Source organism: Pseudophryne corroboree, chromosome 1 (assembly GCF_028390025.1).
Source record: "Pseudophryne corroboree isolate aPseCor3 chromosome 1, aPseCor3.hap2, whole genome shotgun sequence".
NCBI lineage: Eukaryota > Metazoa > Chordata > Amphibia > Anura > Myobatrachidae > Pseudophryne > Pseudophryne corroboree.
The window spans coordinates 147405633-147426473 of NC_086444.1; the positions used below are offsets into that span (position 1 = coordinate 147405633).

General features: G+C 47.2%; 1 protein-coding gene across 2 annotated transcripts in view; it reads left to right on the forward strand.

The window, feature by feature from the left end:
• SERINC5 (serine incorporator 5) overlaps window positions 1-20841 on the forward strand; it is a 173437-nt gene that overhangs the window by 128268 nt on the left and 24328 nt on the right. For both annotated transcript variants that reach the window (XM_063963465.1, XM_063963467.1), the window contains exon 9: window positions 647-713. In XM_063963465.1, coding sequence (XP_063819535.1) covers window positions 647-713 — 67 coding nt within the window. The remainder of the gene's footprint in view (window positions 1-646; window positions 714-20841) is intronic.

Here is a 20841-nt window from a genome sequence, read left to right on the forward strand (position 1 = left end):
GGATTGAAAATGACGAATTTGCTGTCTAAAAGCACTGCTGTCGAATTTCCAAACTTGAATTGAATATGCTTTGGTCGAATTGCAGCACTTGTATCATTGCAGAAAAGTCGAATTTGCAAAAATTCGAATTTCAAAAAGTCGAATTTTGAAAGTCCGTTTTTTGGTCGGAAAGCACTGAATTGCATAGGCGATTTTTTTTTTTGGTCGAAAATGACCCGAAATTCGACAATTTCGGGAATTCGACCGCAATTGCATATACCCCTAAGTGTGCATCCAGTATATCATTAGGACCAAACACTAGAATATAAGCATGCATCCTGTGTATAGTTATGACCAAACACCAGAAAGTTAGCGTACCTCCACGTTATCGGTAGAACTAAAGACCTCATTGGAACAGGAGATTAGGGAGTACGGGCTCTATGTACTTAGCCTTGGAGAGAAATAAAGTGGATGGAGATAACGTACCAGCCATTCAGCTCCTAACTGCCATTTTTCAAACCCAGCCTTTAACATGGTACTTCGGAGCTGAGTGACTGGTACTTTTTCTGTGTCCACTTTATCTCTCTCCAAGCCATAGTAAAATAACCCCCTAAGTGTGTACCTTAGTCATCCTTTTTAACCTTGTGACCTCAAACTTGTTTTGCAGTCTCACCTCATCCACGCGTTCAAGCTGGGATGCCCTAAGGGGTAGATATGCCCCGTATGAAGATGAAGTAAGTTCATGAATGCTTAATGAATATTTAGTAACAGAAGTACTTTACTTTTTGAATAAAAAAAACAGTTTTACTTACATTTAAATTATATAATTGATGAACACTTTTTTTTTTTGGGGGGGGGGATTGGTCCACTCAGTGCTTACAATATAGTATTGGTTGGATGTCACTAAGTAAACTATAGAGTGTAACTTACCTATGTGGGTTTTTGAAGTGTTCAGCTATCTAGCGCCGGTCTCCTGTCTGTTTTATATTGGCTTCATACAAACCCTGTGCAGTTCCCATGTATTTTATCATGAATTAGTTAAACTTTCCCAATACTAAATACTTGGGTGTGATCTATGGGTTCAGACTGAACGGGATGTAGTCAAAATGTCAACATTTAGAATGTCTATCATAACAGTGTGAACACTACAATGTCAACAATCGCAGATTTACGCTTTGATCTGTTAATTAAGAGTGCCCTCCTAAAAAAAAAAAAAAAAAAAAACGAGAGTACCTTTCCTTTCTTTTCCCCCCCTGTTACTTGATATACAATTACTCTCTGGGGTGCACCTCCACACGAGGGACCTCTGTCTGGTAACAGTGACTTTCTATATCTGATTGAAATTGTGGATCACATGTAACTCAGCTACCTGGGTGTTTAGCTTGTGCACAGATTACTCCTCTCTCCTTCTTTTCACATCCATGTTCCTTGTAAGTGTACTAGGAATTGGCAAAATGTCATTCTACATTGAATCTGCAACAATCTCATACAAAGTTATAAAATGAGACTAAAGTCCTTGGACGACAATGAGAAATGATGTATTTCTCACCCATTAACTATAGGTCACATAAGGGAGTGGTGGGAACAGAGCTTTTGGGAAATGGATCCTGATCGTACTAGGGTATGGGACTCCAGGTCGACAACAAAAAGGTCGACACACCTTAGGTCGACGACAATTGTTCGACACACCTTAGGTCGACATGCACAAAAGGTTGACATGGACAAAAGGTCGACAGGAACAAGGTCGACATGGAAAAAGGTCGACATGAGTTTTTTTGTGTCATTTTCTTCGTAGAGTGACGGGGAACCCCAATTAGTGCACCGCGTTCCCTCGCCATGTTTCGGGCATGGTGCCTTCGCTTCGCTCGGCACAGATTACCGTTCCATTCATAGTCCACGTGGATCGTTAAGTATGAAAAGGTTCCAAAAAAAATTTTTTTTTAAAAACTCATGTCGACCTTTTTCCATGTCGACCTTGTTCCTGTCGACCTTTTGTCCATGTCGACCTTTTGTCCATGTCGACCCAAGGTGTATCGACCAATTGGTGTCGACCTAAGGTGTGTCGACCTTTTGTTGTCGACCTGGAGTCCGGATACCATCGTACTACTACTCAGCGAATATATTGCCATGGTCACTGACCTTGCTGATGATATGTCTCTTCCTCTGATATCTTCACCGGGGTATTCCGTGTATGGCCTTCCAGCTGAACTACACATTCCAGCATACCCTGAGCCAGTTTTAGTATGCCCTAATAGCAAAACTGTGGCAGGGCATGCTGGGATGTGTAGTTCCACAGCAGCTGGAGGGCCATATATTGAGTATCCCTATTCTACTCCATTCATAGCCTACTTTGAAACATACCTTATCCACCGTTTTCCTTTGTGTCTGCTCCCACAAAGGAAAACTGTACCTGTGTACCTGCTCAAAACATCTCTATACTACCTAATCTCCCAATATGACACCTGCCAAGGCGCAGTCCCCGCTGGGAGGTGCTGGTGAGTGAGCAGTCGACAGCCTGCTCACTGAGTGAAGGAAGGTTTATAACACAATTGTACTCCCTCACATAGCGGACACCAATGACTCTTATACTGGGTACACGATTGGTAAGGTTTACACACAAACGATCTTGTGCTTACCAGTCACCTGCCCAATATGTCTGTCCAGCAGATCCATTTAAAAATGGCCGTCCAATTTTGGCATCATATTCACTGGATTCTGTGCCCTATAAATCATTTGGTTGGGAGGTCACCCATGCACACAGGCAGAAGTACCTATATATCTGCATGGGACGGCCTGATAAAGTATGTCTGTGAGTGACGTCGTTCAGACATGGCTGTACACAGGATATATCGTTTGTCAGGTGTACAAACTATATGGTGTCTTCTCTGAGATGAGCAATATACTAATAATGCTTAGTTTCCCCCTTACTGTTTACCAAGCAGGTCCCGCATTCCACTTGCTCAGTACCGTGATTTATATGCCGGCCAGGATGGCGGTGTGTGAGAGACCAGAGGGAGAGACTAAGATTTTTCAACCAGTTGAAAAAACGGCACGGGCATTGATTTAGGTCGAATTTAAATTTGACCTAAAAATGTGCAAAAAAATGAATACCCCCCTAATATTAGTTTGTTAGGCACACCGTAGCTCACTGATACCATGGTTACTATCCTGGCACCCACGTGTACGGGTTACCTGTAGGGGCTACAGAGTCGGATCTCTTTATGCTTCGTATGCCCCAGGAATTGTGTGTGCCAGAGCGGAGTGTCCTGTGTGGCTGGCTATGGTCCATGGGGGTCCCTTTGTATCCAGTGGCATTGTCTGTATATATCTGCCTTGAAGCTTAGAATTAGAAAGCACATAAAATATGAGCACAGATGTTTAGATGAAATACACATTTCCTGCTGTAGCTCTTTGAAGCGTTGCCAGCTTGTGTGGGTGAGCATGCCTGTGATTTATCTGATTCTGTTCTACACTACTTCCCTTGCGCCCTCGCATTATACAGCAGCCTAAGACCTCAACATGGATCTGCTGACTGCATCTGGCAGAGCTGTAACGTCTTCTTGTTATACAGATTAATCACAGTTATTCAAGGGCAAGCTTGCAAACCCTGACTAACTGGCAGCAACTTAACTACCAGGTGACCCTGTATTTCACAGTCCTCACACATGTGTTTTCTTAAAAAGTAAATCCATTGTTAATGTCTTGATATCTTCTAGGAGTTTAATGAGCTGCAAATTCCAGCAATACTAGGACAGTATTCAAATGATATATCACGCCCAATCTCCTTTCTAAAGTGACACCCCGTTATCACACATATCGCCCCCATAGTAATCAGGTTTAGCTGCATAAAGGGTTGGGTGCCCTCGCTACCTCGGGGGTAACGATTATTATTATACCACACCGGTCAGCAGGCACAGAATGGGTTGGAAGGTACGGCGCTAAGACTGTCATCTGCTTTATTATTACACACAGATAATTTCCACTCTGTAGCTGCTTGATAAGGACTAGCATTGAAGAAGCTTTTAGACAGATTAGTGATAGGCCGTTGGCTTTTGTCCTGTATAAGGAACCCCTGTGATCTGCAAGATCCTGCAAGCTTGCACTGCAAAAGGAAGTCTACATACTCTAACAGGACATGCGCTATGTTGTTTTTTTTCTCTTCTGTTTATGTAACTGATGCGTAACTGTCAGTCCCTTCAGCCTGTGTCATCTGTAATTGCCTTACACTGTCATTGCCTGAACTATGATGCATGTCATCTAATCTAAGCTTTATACATGTTCTAGCTAACCAATATCAGCAGACTAGCAGGCCACCTTTACCCAGAATGCTGTAAATGAAGCCTGTCTGCTACATATAACTGTTCTGAAAACCAGAATTTTAAATCTACTCTGTGTTTTGTATGGTGGTTCCTCTTGCTTACTATTGCAGTGATTGCCTAATTGCCAAGGATCATTCACATTATATTAACTAGGGTAACTGGCTGAGGCGTCCGAATGGGGGGGGGCAGGCAAAGGGGCAGCTCGCTCCCCCCAAATATGGAGAGAGGCGCCGTCCACCCGGATCCGCGATTGCCCGCCTGTGCCTGCTGCCGCCGATGCTAGCGGCAGCACCGCAATGCCGGCCCTATACATACAGTACGCGGCCGGGTAAGGCGCCGCACATTGAGGGCGCTCCGGCCGCGTACCTCGATTCACTGACTTCACTGTCATTGACAGTGACAGTCAGTGCTTCCGTGGACATGCACATACTCCCCCCACCTCTGCTGCATCGATTATGCATGTACTGAGCGGCGGAGCGGCATGATGTCACGCCGCTCATTACATATGCTCAAACTGTGCTGAGGCCGGACAATGATGCAGACTTGTTTGAAAGTGCGGGTGCCGCCCGCTCCTGCCCGTCTGCTCGCTCGCCTGCTCCCGCCCGCCCGGCATCCTGTGGAGGTATGTGTTTTTGCACTGTGGGGGCATCTGCATATCTGGCTCTGTGGGGGCATAGTTGGCACTGTGGGGGCATCTGCGTATCTGGCTCTGTGGGGGCATATCTGGCACTGTGGGGGCATCTGCGTATCTGGCTCTGTGGGGGCATATCTGGCACTGTGGGGGCATCTGCGTATCTGGCTCTGTGGGGGCATATCTGGCACTGTGGGGGCATCTGCGTATCTGGCTCTGTGGGGGCATATCTGGCACTGTGGGGGCATCTGCGTATTTGGCTCTGTGGGAGCATATCTGGCACTGTGGAGGCATCTGCGTATCTGGCTCTGTGGGGGCATATCTGGCACTGTGGGGGCATCTGCGTATCTGGCTCTGTGGGGGCATATCTGGCACTGTGGGGGCATCTGCGTATCTGGCACTGTGGGGGCATCTGCGTATCTGGCTCTGTGGGGGCATATCTGGCACTGTGGGGTCATCTGCGTATCTGGCTCTGTGGGGGCATATCTGGCACTGTGGAGGCATCTGCGTATCTGGCTCTGTGGGGGCATATCTGGCACTGTGGGGGCATCTGTGTATCTGGCACTGTGGGGGGCATCTGCGTATCTGGCTCTGTGGGGGCATATCTGGAACTGTGGGGGCATCTGCGTATCGCACTGTGGGGGCATATCTGGCACTGGGGGCATATCTGGCACTGTGGGGGCATATCTGCACTGTGGGGGCATCTGCGTATCTGGCACTGTGGGGGCATCTGCGTATCTGGCACTGTGGGAGCATCTGCGTATCTAGCACTGTGGGAGCATATGCGTATCTAGCACTGGGAGCATATGCGTATCTGGCACTATGGGAGCATATGCGTATCTGGCACTGTGGGGACGTATACGTATCTGGTACGAGGGGACGTATGCGTATCTGGCACTGTGGGGACGTATGCGTATCTGGCACTGGGAGCGTATGCGTATCTGGCACTGTGGGAGCATATGCGTATCTAGCACTGTGGGAGCACATGCATATCTAGCACTGTGGGAGCATATGCGTATCTAGCCCTGTGGGGGCTTCTGGCACTGGGAGCGTATGCGTATCTGGCACTGTGGGAGCATATGCGTATCTAGCACTGTGGGAGCATATGCATATCTAGCACTGTGGGAGCATATGCGTATCTAGCCCTGTGGGGGCTTCTGGCACTGGGAGCATATGCGTATCTGGCACTGTGGGAGCGTATGCGTATCTGGCACTGTGGGGACGTATGCGTATCTGGCACTGTGGGGACGTATGCGTGTCTGGCACTATGGGGACGTATGTGTATCTGGCACTGTGGGGACGTATGTGTATCTGGCACTGTGGGGACGTATGCGTATCTGGCACTGTGGGGACGTATGCGTATCTGGCACTGGGAGCGTATGCGTATCTGGCACTGGGAGCGTATGCGTATCTGGCACTGGGAGCGTATGCGTATCTGCCACTGGGGGAGTGTATGCGTATCTGCCACTGGGAGCATATGTGAATCTGGCACTGTGGGAGCATATGCGTATCTGGCACTGTGGGGACGTATGTGAATCTGGTACTGGGGGCATATGTGAATCTGGCACAGAAGATTGGGGTAAAAGTATCTGGCCATGCCCTTTTCTTGTGAGACCACACCTCTTTTTATGGCACACACTGTCCATTTAAGAAGTTTATCCCAGAAATTTTATTTTGCTTACTAAAAAAAATAGGCTCGGGCCGGCCCTGGCTACATGCTGTGTAAAGTAATAGCAGCTGTGCTGGACGCACCGTTGCTAATACAGTGCGGGCAGGGCTGAAGCTGCCTGCCACGTGTTCTCTACCCCCTAGGTTGTCTCCGCCAGTGTCTGAGCTCTGCGACATGCTGCCAGTGAGGTGACAACGGAGGTAAGCAGCTGCACAGTTGCTTCCTTCTAATACCGCTTTCAGATCGCAAATGCCGGATCCCACCCGGGAAGAGAAACGTGTCCTTACCGGGAGCTCAACTCCTGCGCCGCCTCTCCCTATGCTGTGAATGGGAGCCGTGTTGCATCGACATGGCTCCTATTCACACTGCGCCTGACCCGGTATTCAACCCGGGAATAACCTTTCTTCTATACCGGGTTGAATTACCGGGTCAGGCGACCCGCTAATTCGGGCAAAGTGCTTTCACATCGCACACTGACCCATGTCGACACGGCAATATGCCGTGTCGATACTGGGTTATTTGTGCGATGTGAAAGGGGTATAAGATACACCCACAATATTGCATCAATAATACAGATCAATTGGGCAAACTTATTCAGGCATAAACATATATAGGCCCTCATTCCGAGTTGATCGCACGCTGCCACTTTTTGCAGCCCATGCGATCAACTACACGCCACCTATGGGGGAGTGTATTTTTGCATAGCAGCGATCGCTTGTGCAGCCCTGCTATGCAAAAAAAAGTTGTGTAGAACACAGGGTAACAGTTACTTACCCTGTGCGATGAATCCAGCGTTGCAGATCCCGGAATTGACGTCAGACATCCTCCCTTCAAACGCCTCGACACGCCTGCGTTTGGATCTCCACGCCCAGAAAATGGTGAGTTGACGCCCGGTTCCACCTTCCTCCTGTCAATCTTCTTGCGGTCGCCGCTGCGACCACTTTCTTCGTTAGCATGTGCAGTTCCGACCTGCTCGCACGGCTGCGATCGTGTTGGAATGACCCCCATAATGCAGTAATTATATACGTTCTTGTCATAAGCTTTTTTGTTTTGCATGTAATTCCAACTTTAAGCTTCTGATGCAGATACATTTTTCCCTAGCGAAAAAGGTATCACTCATAGGGGGTCATTCCGAGTTGATCGCTCGCTAGCTACTTTTTGCAGCTGTGCAAACGATATGCCGCCGCCCACGGGGGAGTGTATTTTTGCTTTGCAAGTGTGCGAACGGCTTTGCAGCTGAGCTCTGCAAAAACAGTTTGTGCAGTTTCTGAGTTGCCCAGGACTTACTCAGCTGCTGCGATCACTTCAGACTGTCCGGGGCCGGAATTGACGTCAGACACCCGCCCTGCAAACGCCCGGACACGCCTGCATTTTTCCAAACACTCCCAGAAAACGGTCAGTTGCCACCCACAAACGCCTTCTTCCTGTCAATCTCCTTGCGATCGGCTGTGCGGATGGATTCTTTGTAAAACCCATCGCACAGCAATGATCCGCTTTGTACCCGTGCATGCGCATTGCGGTGCATATGCATGCGCAGTTCTGATCTGATCGCAGCGAAAAACACTAGCGAGCGATCAGGTCTGAATGACCCCCTATATCTGTTTATGCCTGAATAAGTTTTCCCAATTAATCTGTAATATTGATGCAATATTGTGGGTGTATCTTAGAAGGGTGCACCTGGAACAATTGATACACAATTCTTTTTGTTACTGCTCATTGGGGTGTGGGAAGCACCACACAAATGTACTAATTGTTAAGATTGACCCTATTTTGTGCACCAGAGAAAATACAATTTTTTTCTCAGCTGCATTGTTACTGAACGTGGGGAAGGGGTAGGGAAGTGGTCACAGGAATGAGAAGGAGAGAGGAATGAGGAGAGGGGGCGCTCTACAGTGTGTATAATGGGCTCTGTCAGGCATAATGTGTGTAAGAGGCTCTACCAGACATAATGTATATAAGTGGTCACTCACTCCCAGCTGCTCCATAGCGTTCCGTACAGATACAAGTGACCTGTCTAAGGTCTAAATTAGGGGCGCCAAACTGAGATTTTATCTTGCCCCCCCCCCCAACTGAAAAACGTTCTGACGCCCCTGGTGACTGGTCATTACAGTACCTACAGTACACATTTATATTGCTCTTGAGGCTAGCACACATTACATGCCCAGTGTGCGGAGTCTGTGTTTCTGCAGTCTCTCTACTTACTCTTACAGCAGAGACTTCTGACTGTGTTGGATAGTATATAAATCACTGATTCATTTCAGGACTATATAAACTCCTCAGCATCCAGCTGCTAATGTAAAACACTACACTTTGCACCTGTACAAGGCTGTTAGTTTTATTTTGTGCATGTTTGTTAAGTTAATTTACTTTTTCTAGAGGATGCTGGGGTCCACATTAGTACCATGGGGTATAGACGGGTCCACCAGGAGCCATGGGCACTTTAAGAGTTTAATAGTGTGGGCTGGCTCCTCCCTCTATACCCCTCCTACCAGACTCCGTTTAGAAAATGTACCCGGAGGAGCCGTTCACAGCTAGGGGACCTCCTAGGAGTTTTTCTAGTTTTCTTATTTTTCTTAGAGTTAGGCACAGGGAGGCTGCTGGCAACAGCCTCTCTGCTTCGTGGGACTTAGGGGAGGGAGTAGTGTCCAACCCTTTGAGGTTAAAAAACACTGAGCTCCTGACTGTGTCAAACGCAAGCCCCCGAGGCGACCACTCGCTCCCGCAGCACTGCTGCCACCCCCTAACAGAGCCAGAAGACGTCGGTGGTGAGTTGGACGCTGGTGACCCGACAATCAGGATCCAGTGAGAATGGCGGCATCAGGGTGGGAGCGCAGAGCTGAAGCTGCGCTCCAGAGGGCTCAGAGGTACGAAGTGCAATGCTGTGAGGGGCGCCCTAGGCAAGCGCAATCGCCCTTACACTGGTCACAGCAGCTATCAGGGACACTGTACTACTGCTAGCAACCATTACCTCAGGTCAGTATAATCTCTAGAAGTGCAGGAAGATGCGCAATTTTATGGGGTGGAGCTTCTCCTCAGAGCGGATCCAGCACTCACCAGTGCCATTTTCTCCCTGCAGATCACACTACAAAGACGCTGACAGGGAGCGCTGACCCTCCACATAACTCCAGCTATCCTGTGCGGTACCAGGGGGTTATAGAAAGGGGGGGGGGGGTGTTATTCACATTACTGTGTAGTCTATTAAGGTTGCACAGTCAGTGCCAGGCATTTATTATATATCAGTCTATTGGGGCTCTGTGTGGGCTGGCTCCATAATACTGTGTCTCTCTGAAGGTATTTGGGGGAAACTGTGTCTGACATTTTCATGTGTGTGTGTGTATGCTATATATCTCACATTACCATGTCTGGGGACTCTGAATCTTGTGCTGCAGAGTATGTATCTTCTCCAGAAGAGTTTATTCCATTTACTCAGGAATGCAATACACTGTCTCAACCCCTGAACCCGAACCCAAGTGGGTGGCTTCTATTAAGGAGATGATATCCCAGATTTAATGTAGGATAGCCCATTATGAGACTGAAACACAGGTTTTAAAACAATCTGTGGAGGTTTTGTCGTATTCAACTCCCACTACCTCATCTAAGTCCCCTGGTTTATGCCCCCAAAAGCGTGCTCTTGCCCAGGTAATGCAAGTCGACACGGATACCGACTCTGATACGGGTGACGGTGATGGGGACATACTGCAGGGGGAGGCATCCCTTGCTAAAGGGGTGCAGCTAATGATTGAGGCCATTCGGGACGTTTTACACATTACTGACAAGGTACCGGAACAGGTCGAGGAGGCTTTCTTTATAGATAATAAGAAAGTCTCCCTTACCTTTCCTGCGTCTAGGGAATTAAACGCAATATTTGAAAAATCCTGGGAAAACCCAGAGAAAAAATTCCAGATCCCAAAGAGAGTTCTGGATGCTTTTCCTTTCCCTGAAGAGGATAGGAAAAAGTGGGAAAACCCTCCTATATTAGACGCTTCTGTTTCTAGATTGTCTAAAAAGGTGGTTTTACCTGTCCCTGGGTCTACCGCTTTGAAAGAACCGGCAGACAGCAAGATTGAGACTACGCGCAAATCCATATTCACTGCTTCAGGCGTGGCACTTAGGCCCACTATTGCTTGTGCATGGATTTCTAAAGCCATAGTAAAGTGGTCAGGCACGTTACTAGAGGATTTAGATACTATGGATAGAAGTGACATTGAAATGTTTTTACGTCACATACAGGATTCTGCTGGTTTCATGGTGGAGGCCATGAAGGACCTTGGTTATCTGACTGCACGGACGTCTTCCATGGCTATCTCGGCATGCAGGGGACTCTGGCTGCGCCAATTGTCTGTGGATGCGGAATCCAAGAAGAGTGTGGAGAACCCACCCTACACAGATCAGGCTCTATTTGGGGAGGCTATGGATGCGTGGATCTCCACGGCAATCGCGGGTAAGTCAACCTATCTTCCCTCAGCCGCTCCGACGCCTAAGAAATCCTTTTCTGTATCTACAATGCAGTCCTTTCTAACCGCAAAGGTTAAGAAGTCCAAACCCCCTTCCACCTTCTTCAGAGGTGGTCGGGGTAAATCCAGAAAACCTGCACCGACAGGTTCCCAGGAACAGAAGCTGGGTTCTGTTTCCTCAAAATCCTCAGCATGATGGTGGACCTCCCAGCCTGGAGGTCGGGAAGGTGGGAGCACGTCTATGAAATTTCAGTCAGGTTTGGGCGTCCTCAGGCCTGGATCCCTGGGTTCAAGATATTGTATCTCAGGAGTACAGACTGGAGTTTCAAGAGCTCCCACCTCACATATTTTTCAAATCAGCCTTACCAGCTTTGCTGACAGAAAGGGCTATCTTACAAGAAGCCATTCAAAAATTGGAAAGGGCAAATGTCATTGTTCCAGTTTCGTCTCACCTGGAAATCAAAGGTTACTACTCAAACCTTTTTGTGGTGCCGAAGCCGGACGGTTCGGTCAGACCAATATTGAACCTCAAATCGTTAAATCCATATTTGAGGGAATTCAAGTTCAAAATGGAATCTCTGAGAGCGGTGATCTCAGGTCTGGAGGAGGGGGAATTCCTGGTGTCCTTAGATATCAAGGATCTGACTGAGGTAGCCGCCGAGATTTGGAGGCGGAGAAACGCGTCTTTTTCAATTTTACCTCATCTAATCAGCACACCACGGACCTGCTTTAGCTAGCTGGGAAAACGCTGAACGATCTCCAGATAAGGCTCCACTAAAAGGTATTTGAGCACCAGGGCCGGGAGGACGAGGCAAAGGAATCCAGGAGGAAGCGTGGCAATGATGTGCTGCTGACATGGCCATGTCTAAATAATTGCTGTGGCATTTTATTAACTCTGCGGCTGTGAGAGAAAGAATTAATACATGCATGTTTAAATCAGCTGATCTGTTTAATCAATGGACGGTTGCCGTGCACTAAACCAGTGAAGTTCTCAAAGGGGACAAAAAAAAGTCATTATATATCACATGTCAAGCCTATATTTGGAAGCAAAGATCGCTGTGTTTCAAAATATTACTAGATGAACACTCTGAATAGGAGACTTCATAAGAACGGCTTTTGCTACATTGCCTTAATACAGTATCTGTCTCCAGCATGATCTAATGGAGTAATTTAACATCAAAGGGGAATTGAGTGACATTGTTGCATTGAAGTGTAACCAGTGTGAGCTGACATTATTTAGTTGCATGTTTAAGTGTTGTCTGTAAATCTACACAGCTGAGTTTTAAATGTCATTAATTTTTTATGTTCATACAGCCATGTTTTAATTGCATTTATTTTAGAAAAAGTGTATGAAATTATTTGTAGAGGTAAAAGGAGGATTTTTACATAACTATATAAGATCAAGAATTATTAAGATTAATAAAAATAAAAATAATTTTAATAAGAAACCTGCTAGCGCTGTCTACATATTTTTGTTTCTCTAGAGTATTGTATGAAGGGGCGGAGAAGTCCCCTGTAGTAGTGAGCTGTATGTAGGTTTCTTACATTTAAATTGGTTTCATAGAACATATTCACCAAATTATATTGATTTGATTGGATTAGCGCCAGGGGGCTACTTTGTAGTGGTGTGTGTCTGTTTGTTAGATATCAAGGATGCTTACCTTCACATTCCTATTTGGCCGCCACACCAGGCTTATCTCATGTTTGTGCTGTTGGACTGTCACTATCAATTCCAGGCGCTGCCATTCGGCCTATCCACAACACCAGGGGTGTTCACCAAGGTAATGGCAGAGATGATGCTTCTTCTCCACAAACAGGGTGTGAACATAATTCCATATCTGGATGATCTCCTGATAAAAGCATCGTCCAGGGAGAAGTTGTTGCAGTCCATTGCTCTCCCAACTCGACTGCTCTGGGATCATGGTTGGATCCTGAATCTTCCAAAGTCGCATTTGGAGCCGACGAGGAGACTTTCCTTCCTGGGGATGATTCTCGACACGGAAGTGCAGAGGGTGTTTTTGCCGGTGGAGAAAGCATTGGTGATCCAATCAATGGTACGGGTTGTCCTGAAGCCAGCCTGAGTATCGGTTCATCAGTGCATTCGCCGTCTGGGGAAGATGGTTGCCTCCTACGAGGCTCTACAGTACGGAAGATTTCATGCACGGTCTTTCCAGCTGGTTCTCCTGGACAAATGGTCAGGGTCTCATCTTCAGATACACCAGAGGATACGTCTGTCACCGAAAGCCAGAATCTCGCTCCTCTGGTGGCTGCAAACTTCTCACCTACTGGAGGGCCGCAGGTTCGGGATTCGGAATTAGGAATTGGATCCTTCTAACCACGGATGCAAGTCTCAGAGGTTGGGGAGCAGTCACCCATGGGGAAAACGTCCAAGGAAGGTGGTCAAGTCTGGAATCCAGCCTTCCAATAAAATTCTGAAACTAAGAGCTGTCTACATCGGTCTTCTACAGGCGGCACATCTTCTAAAAGATCGGGCCATTCAAGTTCAGTCGGACAATGTAACAACAGTGGCCTATATAAACTGACTAGGCGGAACGAAGAGCAGAGCTGCCATGTCAGAGGTAACAAGAATCATCCTCTTGGCAGAAAAACACGCAATGGCGCTGTCAGCAATCTTCATTCCGGGAGTAGACAACTGGGAAGTGGACTTCCTTAGCAGACACAATCTCCATCCGGGAGAGTGGGGCCTCCACCCAGAGGTGTTTGCAGAAGTGACAAGTCTTTGGGGCGTACCTCAAATAGACATGATGGCCTCATGCCTCAACAAGAAGCTTTGGCGATATTGTTCCAGGTCGAGGGACCCTCAGGCAGTGGCGGTGGACGCCCTGGTAACTCCATGGGTGTTCAAGTCCGTGTATGTGTTCCCTCTACTTCCACTCGTCCCAAGGATTCTAAAAATAATCAAAAGAACAAGAGTTCAGGTGATCCTCATTGCTCCGGACTGGCCAAGAAGGACTTCTTACGCAGATCTTATGGAGTTACTGCTGGAAGATCCGAGGCCTCTTCGAGAGGACCTTCTGTAACAGAGGCCGTTCGCTTATCAAGACTTACCACGGCTACGTTTGACGGCATGGAGGTTGAACGCCAGATCTTAGCTCGGAAAGGCATTCCGAAAAAGGTTATTCCTACCCTGATCGGTGTGAATTCAAGAAGTTACCTGCGGTGGAGTTTCAACTTGGGTGGTTTCTCCTCTTCCTGCAAGCAGGTGTGGATGTGGGCCTACGTTTGGGCTCCATAAAGGTCCAGATTTCGACTTTGTCCATTTTCTTATAGAAACAGTTGGCTTCCCTACCTGAGGTTCAGACTTTCTTGAAAGGGGTTCTGCACATCCAGCCTCCCTTTGTGCCTCCTACGGCACCTTATGATCTTAACGTGGTGTTGCAGTTCCTGCAATCAGATTGGTTCGAGCCTTTACAGTAGGTTGAGGTCAAGTTTCTCACTTGGAAGGCGGTTACACTGTTGGCATTAGCTTCTGCTAGGCGTGTGTCTGAATTGGGGGCGTTGTCCTGCATGAGCCCCTACTTGATTTTCCATGAAGACAGAGCTGAGCTTAGGTCGCGTCAGTAGTTTCTTCCAAAGGATGTGTCGGCTTTTCATATCAACCAACCTATTGTGGTGCCAGTGGCTACCGACTCCCCAATTTTCTCAAAGTCCTTGGATGTTGTGAGGGCTTTGAGGATTTATGTGAAGAGGACTTCACATTACAGAAAGTCGGACTGTTTCTCCTTTATGATCCCAACAAGATTGGGTGTCCGGCTTCTAAGCAGACGATTTTTCGCTTGATCAGGTTCACTCTCCAGCATGCTTAATCTACGGCAGGCTTGCCGTGTCCAAAATCTGTTAAGGCCCACTCTACTCGTAAAGTGGATTCTTCCTGGGAGGCTGCCCGGGGTGTTTCGGCTTTACAGCTTTGCCGATCGGCTACTTGGTCAGGGTCGAACACGTTCGCTAAGTTCTACGAGTTCGATACTTTGGCCTCTGAGGACCTAAAGTTTGGTCAATCAGTTCTGCAGGAGCCTCCGCGCTCTCCCTCCCGTACTGGGAGGTTTGGTACATCCCCATGGTACTAATGTGGACCCCAGCATCCTCTAGGATGTAAGAGAAAATAGGATTTTAATTAACTACCGGTAAATCCTTTTCTTGTAGTCCGTAGCGGATGCTGGGCGCCCACCCAGCGCTTTGTTTTCCTGCAGTTGTTACTTGAGTCAGTACTGCCTTGTTACTTGGTTGAGTACTGCTATGTTACTTGGTTAAGTACTGTTGTTCAGCCATTGCTGAATTGTTTCAAGCTGGTTAGCTTGGTTTGCCTTGTATGTGTGAGCTGGTGTGAATCTCACCACTATCTGTGTAATTTCTTCTCTCGAAGTATGTCTGTCTCCTCGGGCACAGCTTCTAGACTGAGTCTGGTAGGAGGGGCATAGAGGGAGGAGCCAGCCCACACTATTAAATTCTTAAAGTGCCCATGGCTCCTGGTGGACCCGTCTATACCCCATGGTACTAATGTGGACCCCAGCATCCTCTACGGACTACGAGAAAAGGATTTACCGGTAGGTAATTAAAATCCTATTATTGTAACTTTATAGTCAATTCCAAAGAGGAGTACTTTATGTGAATTAAAGCACAGCATTTTGGACCAGTGTCAGTGACAATGACTTGTGCAGGCATATTAGATGGGCAAGTGGTTCTTATCTGCCATCAAATTCTATGTTTCTCTGCATTACTTACATTATGATGGATTTAGACGCCACTTGTGTTTTGTGGAATGTGAAAGAAATGGAAGCTGTTCACACTACTGATTGTACCGTGACGTAAAGCAATGTCTGACAGCTTGGGGGAATGTTTATTTTCAACCCTATCCTTTGCTAATGTCTTCATTTGTTACTCATTCTGTAATGGAATGTCATACAAGACTTCTCCTATATACACTTCTACACCATGTTATTACAGTGCAGCTTATATAAAAACATAAAATTTGACAGCAGATAAGAAGCACTTGGCCCATCTAGTCTGCCCCTTTTTTTATCCTTTAGGTAATCTCAACCCTTTTTGAACCTTAATTCTTTGTAAGGATATTCATATGCCCATCCCAAGCATGTTTAAATTGCTCTACCGTCTTAGCCTCTACCACCTCTGATGGGAGGCTATTCCACTTATCTACTACCCTTTCTGTGAAGTAATGTTACCTTAAATTTCCCCTGAACCTGCCTCCCTCCAGTTTCAGTGTATGTCCTTGAGTTCTAATACTTCTTTTCCTTTGAAGAATGTTTCCCTCCTGAACTTTAAGACCCTTGGGGGTATATGCAATTGCGGTCGAATTCCTGAAAATGTCGAAAAACGGGACATTTTCGCCCCCAAAAAAATTTCGACAATGCAATTCAGTACTTTTCGACAAAAAAACGGACTTTCCAAATTCGACTTTTTGAAATTCGACATTTGTCAAATTCGACATTTCTGCAATGGTACAAATGCGGCAATTCGACAAAAGTATATTCAATTGAAGTTTGTAAATTCGACATTTCTGCAATGGTACAAATGCGGCAATTCGACAAAAGTATATTCAATTGAAGTTTGTAAATTCGACAACAGTGCTTTTAGACAGTAAATTCGTCATTTTCAATCCGCCACACTTTGCTGGCGGAATCTAATAAAAAAATGTAAAAACATGTTTTTTTTGTGTTTTTTTTATTGGTAATAGCATATCTATTTATATTAGAAGGGATTAGGTACTTGGTCTGTCTATTTTGGAGGCACAAGTATTATTTATATATTTTTAAAAATATAATTTTTTTTTTTTTTTTTAAATGGAATGTTAAAAATCAGGAAAAAAATTGCGTGGGGTCCCCCCTCCAAAGCATAACCAGCCTCGGGCTCTTCGAGCCGGTCCTGGTTCTAAAAATCTGGGGGAAAAACTGACACGGGATCCCCCGTATTTTTAAAACCAGCACCGGGCTCTGCGCCTGGTGCTGGTGCAAAAAATACGGGGGACTAAAAGCGTAGGGGTCCCCCATATTTTTTACACCAGCATCGGGCTCCACTAGCTGGACAGATAATGCCACAGCCGGGGGTCACTTTTAAACAGCGCCCTGCGGCCGTGGCATTAAATATCCAACTAGTCACCCCTGGCCGGGTTACCCTGGGGGAGTGGGGACCCCTTCAATCAAGGGGTCCCCCCCCCAGCCACCCAAGGGCCAGGGGTGAAGCCCGAGGCTGTCCCCCCCCATCCAAGGGCTGCGGACGGGGGGCTGATAGCCTTGAGAAAACTGAAAGAATATTGTTTTTGCCAGTAGTACTACAAGTCCCAGCAAGCCTCCCCCGCAAGCTGGTACTTGGAGAACCACAAGTACCAGCATGCGGGAGAAAAACGGGCCCGCTGGTGCCTGTAGTTCTACTGGAAAAAAAATACCCAAATAAAAACAGGACACGCACACCGTGAGAGTAAAACTTTATTTCACACATGTCGACACACACATACTTACCTATGTTCACACGCCGACCTCTGTCCACTTGTCCAAGTAGAATCCACGGTGTACCTGTGAATAAAATTATACTCGCCTCAATCCAGTGTCCGGATCTTTTAAAATAATCCTCGTACTTGGCAAAACAACAAAACGAACACCCGGACCAAACGGACTGAAAGGGGTCCCATGTTTACACATGGGACCCCTTTCCCCGAATGCAGAGACCCCCCCCGTGACTGCTGTCACAGAAAGGTCTCTTAAGCCAATCAGCGAGCGCAACGTCCTGCACTCTCCTGATTGGCTATGCGCGTCTGAGCTGTCAGACAGCGCATCGCAAAGCCTCTCCATTATACTCAATGGTGGGAACTTTGCGTCAGCGGTGAGGTCACCCGCGGTCAGCCGCTGACCGCGGGTAACCCCACCGCTGACGGCAAAGTTCCCACCATTGAAAGTAATGGAGGGAGCTGTGCGATGCGGTCTGAGGTCACACGCGCATACAGCCAATCAGGTGAGTGCAACGAAGTAGCGCTTCCTGATTGGCTGAAGGGACCTCTGTGACAGGAGTCACGTGGGGTCCCGGCATTCGGGAAAAGGGGTCCCATGTGAAAACATGGGACCCCTTTCAGTCCGCTGGTCCGGGTGTTCGTTTATTTGTTTTGCCAAGTACGAGGATTTATATCTGGACACTGGATTGAGGTGAGTATAATTTTATTCACAGGTACCCCGGATCGTCGGATCAGGAGACGTGGCAGTCGGCGGGTCAACATAGGTAAGTATGTGTGTGTCGGCAGGTGTGAAATAAAGTTTTACTCTCAAGGTGTGTGTCTCCTGTTTTTATTTGGGTATTTTTTTCCCAGTAGTACTACAGGTACCAGCGGGCCCGTTTTTCTCCCGCATGCTGGAACTTGTGGTTCTCCAAGTACCAGCTTGCGGGGGAGGCTTGCTGGGACTTGTAGTACTACTGGAAAAAACAATATTCTTGTCATTTTCTCAAGGCTATCAGCCCCCCATCCGCAGCCCTTGGATGGGGGGGACAGCCTCGGGCTTCACCCCTGGCCCTTGGGTGGCTGGGGGGACCCCTTGATTGAAGGGGTCCCCACTCCCCCAGGGTACCCCGGCCAGGGGTGACTAGTTGGATATTTAATGCCACGGCCGCAGGGCGCTGTATAAAAGTGACCCCCGGCTGTGGCATTATCTGTCCAGCTAGTGGAGCCCGATGCTGGTGTAAAAAATACGGGGGACCCCTACTCTTTTTGTCCCCCGTATTTTTTGCACCAGCACCAGGCGCAGAGCCCGGTGCTGGTTTTAAAAATACGGGGGATCCCCTGTCCATTTTTCTTCCGGATTTTTAGAACCAGGACCAGCTCGAAGAGCCCGAGGCTGGTTATGCTTTGGAGGGGGTACCCCACGCCATTTTTTTTTGTGTTTTTTTTCCAGTTTTTACCCGTTTTTTAAAAATTGGAACAAAATCCGTCAAATTGGCCGTTTTTCGTCAGCGGGACTGTCGAATCCGTTTTTTATTGAATATGGTAAATTTCGGCACCCACTTGCCGAAATTAGACGGTCGAGTTGTGTCGAATTAAAAAACGGCCGAAAAATTGCCGCGATTCGCCGCTAATTGCATATACCCCATGGTCTCCAGAACTGGACACAGTATTCCAGATGGGGCCGTACCAATGACCTATACAGTGGCATTATCACTTCTTTTTTCCTGCTACTGATTTCTCTCCATATACAACCAAGCATCTGACTTGCCTTTCAAATTGCTTATTTGCATTGCTTTCCTGCCTTTAAGTCATTTGAAATAGTGACTCCTAAATCCCTTTCCTCCTCAGTAGTTTCCATTATAGTACCCTTGATACTATATTTAGCCTTTGGGTTTTTGAGAACCAAGTGCATGATTTTGCATTTTTTTTAGCATAAAAACTGTAGTTGCCACTTTCTTGACCGTTTCTCAAGCTTACCTAGGTCATCAATCATTTGTTTTACCCCTCCCGGTGTGTCTACCCTGTTGCATATCTTTGTATCATCTGCAAAAAGGCATACTTTCTCTTCAATATCATTTGCAATGTCACCAACAAAGATATTAAAGAGAACTGGTCCAAGTACAGATCCCTGGGGTACTCCACTGGTAACATTTCCCTCCATAGATTGCACTCCATTTACTACAACTATTTCCTATCCTGCAACCAGGTTCTTATCCATGTAACTGTTTTATAATCCATCCCTATACTTTCAAGTTTATTTAGCAGTCTGCGATGTGGGACATTGTCAAATACCTTACTAAAGTCTAGATATGCTACCAGAGTAGCTATAGACAAACTACAAGATTGGCATGGAAGCCATACTTATGTGCTGCTGAGTCTGAATCAAGTATATATGCATAATTGTAGGTTTTAAACACTGGGGAAGGAGGTCATTAGACCAGGGAAGGAGGACCCTGCTTATGGGAGACCCACTGGATAATGTGCAGAGCTGAGTCCAGAGTATGAGAGGCTCAGAGTGGAGATTGGGCAGGTGTTAGGAAGAACCAGGAAGGTACTATAAGTGAGAGGGAATGGCCAGCTCTTGTAAGGAGATTGGCTTTCAGAGTGTTTACATACTTTAATACTGTGGGAGAGTCTGATCATTTGTGGTGATGATATCATAGGTTGGTAGAGGCATGGGAGAAGTCTTGTAGGTGGGAATGGGAGGGGATCCTCCAAGATGAGACTTTGTAAATGTAGGCAAGTCATTCAATTTGGAATTTGGAGGACCTAGGGAGCCAATCATTTGCAGAGTGAAAATGGTGAGATAATGGGTAAGGGTTGGGGCAGCATCTCGGGAATAAGAATGGCATATGCTAATAATATTGTGCAGGCGATAGGGGGTGTAGTAGGGTATGCCGGCGGCCCGGCTCCCAGCATACCGGCGACAGATTCCCGACCGCCGGCATGCCGACAGCTGGGTGAGCGCAAATGAGCCCCTTGCGAGCTCGCTGGGCTCGCCACGCTGCGTGCACGGTGGCGCGTTACGCTATTTATACTCTTTCCAGGGGGGTCGTGTACTCCTGGCTGTCTGGATTCCGGCACTGGTATACTGTGCGCCGGGATCCCGACAGCCGACAAACTGAAGACCACCCGGCGATAGGACATGAGAGAGATTGGAAATGAGGAGTAAAGGGTGACAAGGCTGTTCGGTTGGGAGACTGCGGACTGAGGAAGATTTGAGGGGGATTGGTGACTCCGGTAGGAGGGAAGATTAGCAGAATTTTGGACCTGATACCTATATGGAATTTGAGACAGTTGTTCAAACACAGGATAAAAGAGAAGAG